Source organism: Myxocyprinus asiaticus, chromosome 15, assembly GCF_019703515.2.
Source record: "Myxocyprinus asiaticus isolate MX2 ecotype Aquarium Trade chromosome 15, UBuf_Myxa_2, whole genome shotgun sequence".
Lineage (NCBI taxonomy): Eukaryota > Metazoa > Chordata > Actinopteri > Cypriniformes > Catostomidae > Myxocyprinus > Myxocyprinus asiaticus.
In genome coordinates, this window is record NC_059358.1 from 38,214,175 (window position 1) to 38,221,065 (window position 6,891).

The following is a 6,891-nucleotide window of genomic DNA, read 5'->3' on the forward strand; positions in this document are numbered from 1 at the left end:
AGAACAGCCATTTTTTTCTCTCCCCTTTTCTCCCCAATTTGGAATGCCCAATTCCCAATGCGCTCTAAGTCCTTGTGGTGGCGTAGTGACTCGCCTCAATCTGGGTGGCGGAGGACAAATCCCAGTTGCCTCCGCGTCTGAGACCGTCAATCCGTGCATCTTATCATGTGGCTTGTTGAGCGCGTTACCGCGGAGACATAGAGCGTGTGGAGGATCATGCTATTCTCCGCAGCATCCACGCACAACTCACCACATGCCCCACCGAGAGCGAACCGCATTATAGCGACCAGGCCAATTTGGTTGCTTAGGAGACCTGGCTGGAGTCACTCAGCACACCCTGGATTCGAACTCATGACTCCAGAGGTGGTAGTCAGCATCTTTACTTGCTGAGCTACCCATGCCCCCACAGCCATGTGCTTTTGAAGTTTAGTTGGGTAGTTGGCATGAAATGTCAAGCAGTGTGACATGCTATACTTCAACTAAAATGATTTTAAACAACATTTTCTACTTGTATAATTATTATCCATGCAGTTATGACCTCAAATGATTGGAGAGACTACATGGAATAATGAAGGCTGCTTAAAAAATATGTTTTGTCACACCACAGGACAATTCAAGTAAACCGCACAAAACAAAAAGGTGATTAAAATAAAAGTAAAAAAACTAAAAAGAACTGTATAGCCACATACCAACAGTGCAATGTTCATGTATTATTATTAATTTAATGTATTTTTTGTTGTTGCAATTAATAATTGAATGCATGCATTAAGTACCCAGTTGTACTTGAACTGCACATCATTTTAATCACGAGTCTCAACAGTTCTCGTAACCCAATTATAGGCTTTATAATATAATAAAAGCTAATTACTGTATATTCCGGCATCCACACAATACTACTGCTAATAAATCTGGCAGTATACTTATTATTTCATTGGTTTGAGTGTTTTAAGGCCGAAACATACTCACACAAGTATGCAGACACGAGCGCTTGGCCAGTGCATGGCCAATGCGTGGTCCCGTTGTACATACATTACGTGCACTCTTGCATTGCTCTGGTGGTTACAAACCTCAGACCACAAGAGGGCAATAGATTTTTTTAGGCGTGACCACGAAACCGGTGCTGCGTCCGAAACCAGGATATTGCTGCCTTCGGAGGCTATATACGGAGGCAGGATGAAAATAAGGTGCTTTTCAAACTGTTCGGAGACCAGTTTCCTTAAGAGTTCCATTCATTTAAAACAGCTGTCAATTAAGCCATTAACTGATTAGGCAGCAAGTCAGCTGCCTACGTTTTCGGTTGCAGCCCAGATGTGGTAGATGAGTCAATAGTTGAGGAGTGGGGAAGAGACATGAAGAAAAAACAAGTTCATTTGAATTTACTGGGGACAAAAACTTGTATATATTGTTAGAAAAGATTTAACTCAAATTGCTGCCTGAGTCCGCCATGAGAGTTGTTGATTGAAAGAAGAAAATCCACTCTAGCGCCCCTTGCAGCAACGCTGAGAATGCAGTGTGTATTTGTGTTGTGTTATGAATTGAGCACTGACACATTTCACAATGCAACGACGTGTGAAATCGAGCTTGCGTAGCAAGGTGTGTCTGCGTTCACGTACTTGCGTAGAGTATGTTTGGGCCTTTAGACAGCCAGCACCTGCTGCTGCGCTCCGGCACACATTTACACTTGCGAGCTGGTCATCTGTGCCACGTGCCAGCAGGAGCCATAAAGTAAGCGCGAGGACACTCTCCCCAGCCCACGTGTATAAATACTTTTTTATTATTATTATTTTACTCGCACCTACATTATTTCTATGAGTGTTTTATCACATTTTTAATCAAAGATAATGTTTTGATAAGGCTCAATCGTTTGCGCCAAGACACAACAAATGTGTTTAACACCTCGCGTAGTATTTTAATAAGATATTAAACAATTAGATAGAGTCATTTTTTATTACTAAACAAAGTACTAAATGTTAATCAGTGGCATTGTATGTCACATATGTGAGAAAATGTTCTTGTATGGTTGAAAAGATGTGTTGGGCAGTATCATTCGGTGGTTTATCAGAGAGCTTAAGCATTAAGCACAAACTACTATGAATGTATTTGTTTAATTCTGTTTTTGGACTGATTTAGTCAAGTAAGGTGTGTGGAGCACATTATTCTTTAAAATGGGGACATTTTCTGCTTGCAATTTCATAAAAAGAAAAAAATTTAAAAAAAGAAGAAAAAAAGGAAAAACGTGTTTTGGGTAAACAATATCAAGGATGTAATGCAAACCGTTGTGAAATACGTTTTGGATGGGCGGTATGTGTTCTTTGACAAATATGCAGTCTTCTACTGAAAACAAACCGCGTCCCTTGGCTCCACTCTGCCATCTAGCGTCAAACACATTTAGTGCGTTTCCTCAAAGGCAGAGATTTGGACCACTGCCCGGACTCTTAAATAACAACTGTGCAAACCGAACGTGTTAACATCCTAACATACTTGTTTATGACTGCAGACCTCTAGCCCTACTCAAAACATGCACCAGTCTATAATACAACACAACTAGCGCATGCACGGTTGAAAGAGGGTGGAGGCACAGGGTGCAAACTTATTCCAGCCCATTCAACTTGTTAAATCCTCTAAGCAGACAGGGGGTCGAGCTTAGCCTAAACTTTTAATATGAATACTGCTGCTCTTGGTTCTTCTGTTTAGGGGTAGAGGGGCGTGCGCGCGGTGACAAAGGACCGCCTGTCTTTTCGACGGCTCCGCCCTCTTCCGATTCATCCAGAGCGTTAATGTGCACAGACTCGAGACAGGAGGACTCAGTTACACTGCGAGCTTCAGTCAGTCAGTCAGTCAGTCAGTGTTCACTCTGATAGAGCCTTGAGCTTTAGAAATGAGTGATAAACGGCTGATTTGATGGCAGATGTTTATACAATGCGCACATATAAGTCAATATCTAACTATGGTGTATTTGTTGATTCAAATGTATCATTACTATTTTTGTTTTATTTTTGTGTCTGATAGAAAACATATCCAGCTTGGTTTTCAACCTCGAAACAACCATTGGACTTAATCGCACCTCCCTGGTCTACTAGCAAAAATGAAACACACACACACACACACACACACACACACACACACACACACACACACACACACACACATACACACACCCGCGTGTACCTTTAAAACTATGTTTGTCATGTATTCTGTAATGAGGTCAGACCCAAAGCTCCTCATTGCACGCGCTGATTATTATTAGATTCCTTTTTCAGCCAATGAAAATCGAGTGGGCGTGTCTCTGGCGCAGGGAAGGCTGGAGACAGCCGTTGATTGGTTGAGCGCCGTCGCTATTCTACCTTTGGAAACGGATAAAGCTGCATGAGGCACAATAGAAGTCTGTTGAAACTTACCGACTACGTATAAGAGACGGACCCTTGTGCTAGCATTGCATCCTGGTTTTCCCGCATGGTTTGAACGGGGGAAGGATATGCAGGAGTTAGATATCTCCAGAAACTTGAACAGAGCTTTGCTGCACGGCAGCGCGCACACAAACACTGAGCCCTCGCATATACAAACTTTCAACTGCTCATCGACTGTTATTACAACATTATTACTGGATGCGCGGACACTGTGGAAATCGGACACTGTATCAGCTCATTGAACTCTATGATAAAGCCCCGACACAGAACTTTAACGCCAAGCCACAGCACTAAAACGGCCGAGAGCGGGTTTTCCGTGGTTTCCCAGCCGTCTTGGCACTCCTCAGGACTACAGTCTCTCGCAGAGAGAATATCACGCTGACTTTTCTCAAGCGACACGTTGGACTGTTGTAGCAATGGTCCAGAAAACGAGCAGCACGGAGAATCCCGAAGCGCTGTTCGCTGGGGAGTCGTCCGATTCCGGCGCGCTGGAGCTGGACATGGCTTCCTCCCCGACCCCGGGGTCCACGGCATCCGGTGGCGACAAGCTCGACCCCGGCTGGTGCAAAACCCCCAGCGGTCACATCAAGAGACCCATGAACGCCTTCATGGTGTGGTCACAAATCGAAAGGCGCAAAATTATGGAGCAGTCGCCGGACATGCACAACGCGGAGATCTCCAAGAGACTAGGCAAGCGCTGGAAGCTCCTGAAAGACAGCGACAAGATCCCCTTCATCCGAGAGGCGGAGCGGCTCAGACTCAAGCACATGGCCGACTACCCCGACTACAAGTACCGGCCGAGAAAAAAGGTCAAGTCGAGCGGCTCCAAGCCTAGCGAGAAGGGAGAGAAGATTAGCGGGAGCAGCTGCGCGAGTGCCGGCTCTAAATCGTCGTCAAAGAAGAGCGGAAGCTCCAGAGCAACAAGCAAGCTGCACAAAATAGTTCTGGGGAGCGCGAAGGCAACATTTCCCGAGCTGGCACCGGCCGATCACCACTCGCTGTACAAATCCAAGTCTGCATCGGCCTCCAAGCAGATCCCTGACAAGAAGACCAAGCGGGTTTACATTTTCAGCGGCATAAGCGCGTCTTCAGCAGCTGTACCCGCCAGTCCGACCCTGAGCAGCTCCGTCGAGTCCAGCGACCCGCTGAGCCTGTACGAGGACGGCGCGACGAGCGGGAAAGAGGGCGCCGACTCCCCCAGCAGCTCGTCCTCTAGGTACACCAGCATGCGGGCTTCCTCGCCCACCCCGTCCGCCTCGCACTCGTCCTCCTCATCCCAATTCTCCTCCTCGTCAGACGAGGAACTCGACGACGACATGCTGGACGTAAATCCGAGCCCGGGTTTTGACAGCATGTCTCTGGGAAGCATCGGCTCATCGGTGCTGGACAGAGACTTTGACATGCATTTTGAATCCGGGGCTTCTCACTTCGAGTTCCCCGACTACTGCACCCCTGAGGTGAGTGAAATGATTTCAGGGGACTGGTTAGAGTCGACCATTTCCAACTTGGTGTTCACGGCTCACGTGCTGAACTAGAAAAAGTTGCGGAACTACGCGTGAGGAAGAATATTTGAACAAAAAGGGATTGCAGACAAGTTTGTTTGTAAAATAAGCCACCATGTGAGGAGTCCCGCCTGAAGCGCCGATATAAACAAAAGCTGCAACGCTGACAGGATGGAAAAGTGCCGCGAAACATTTCGTCGCGAGACGGCTCTAGTCATTTCCCCGCGTTTGGCACGTGCGGCAAAAGGACGAAATTCACGAGGAGTGACTACTGAGAAAATCTGAAAACTCGAATCTGAACTGGAAAACTGTGATTGATTTGCACGTACATGAAGGCGGGCGTATGTCTGTTTTTAATCTTTTTTTTTTTTTTTTTTATACTCAAAAAGAGACGTTTAATAACTTTAACTATTCACCTTGTGAACTCCATTGCTTTAGAGGTACTGAAATATGGGCTGTTTTTCACCCTGACGGATTTATTAAACAAGGTGGGTTGACAGAATACACACATAAAAAGAAAACGAAAAAAAGAAACGCATGTTACTCGTCCTCTCTTGTGTTGAGATTTCTGTAGCATTATTTAAATGGATAGATGGCGCTAAGTTTGATTTCCTACTCGCGGGGGAAAAAATCACCAGCTGTTTTCATTCTTAACTTCAGGATTCAAACACAAAATCAGATCTGTGCTGAACTTTATATACTCTCGTCTATTCAGGACCAAAACTCTTTAAGTTGTTCGTTTTCCGGAAGCATTGAGACATACTGTTGATTTGTCATTGTTGCCCGCCCCCCTCCTGTGTTATTTAGATGCCATTTTTTCTATGGATGTATTTATATACTGGCCAAACATTTTGTCTTCTTATGTTCTCGTAAGTACACTCGCATCTGTCTGTCTCCTTCTCCGAAGAAGGGCTAGAGTTTTAACCGTTTTTTTCTTTTCTTTTTTATATATTTAAAAGTAGACTTTTGACACTTAAAGAGAGGAAACGTTTGATTATTTTCTCAGTGTATTTTTGTACAGATATATATAAAAGGGGGGGTGTCGATCGGTGTTATCGCTGTTTTTGGATTTCCTCATTTTTAAAGCCAGGTGGGTCTCTGAATCGACCTCCTGTTTCATGTTTACAGTTTCAATCTGCAGGCGTCTTAAAGACACACAAACACACTTCAAAGCCCAGTTCAAGCCAACATGCGCTTCGTTTCTACATTTCCTCTGATCGTGCCGAATTAACCTGATTGTAGCTTTAAAAGGATCGCTTTTCTTGACGTTTTATATCTCGAGAAACCACTGGATGGAAAAGTCGTTACACATATTCAAATGGCCGAGTTGAGTTTCGCGACGGTTCTGTACTGCGTTCCTCATTGTATTTGAATATTTAATCTTTTCTACTTGTCAGATAAGTATAGCTATAGCTAATTGTTTTAGTATCTTCAGGCATGGTGAATAGATTTGTATTTCTTATTCAGGTTTATACTAGCTGTTGTGTTAAAAAAAGGAAGTGAGAAAAGAAAAAAAAAGAAGGAAAAAATCATCTTTGTACAGCTGTATCATAGGCAAAAAAGATTGTGTGTTTATGTATGTTGTTGCGCTTTATCTCGACAGGCACTAGAACAGCTATCTGTATACATCCTTGCTTACCTTCTTAATTTCAAGATGGCTGTTAAGGATTTTATATATATATATATATATATAATATATGTGTGTGTGTGTGTGTGTGTGTGTGTATACACACACACACACACACACACACACACACATAAATACACAGTTGAAATATATTAACTTTATTTTCATCCATTCTGTGCAATATGCTGTGTAGAAATATTGTTTTTGTCTAATCATGCCATAACACATTTTTGAGGGGAAGTCTCATGCCAGCTTATTGTGTCAAGTCACTGCCTGTCAGATTGTTCATATACTCCTGTACAGAACTTTTTTCATAAAGGAAATAAACTCAGCTGGAACTGAACCCTAAACACTG

The 6,891-nt window shown here is 43.8% G+C and overlaps 1 protein-coding gene across 1 annotated transcript; it reads left to right on the forward strand.

The window, feature by feature from the left end:
• Window positions 1-3,372: 3,372 nt before the first annotated feature.
• LOC127452732 (transcription factor SOX-4-like) lies at window positions 3,373-6,891 on the forward strand. Its single transcript, XM_051718388.1, has one exon. It carries the CDS (start codon window positions 3,824-3,826, stop codon window positions 4,940-4,942), a length of 1,119 nt encoding a protein of 372 aa, XP_051574348.1. The 5' UTR covers window positions 3,373-3,823; the 3' UTR covers window positions 4,943-6,891.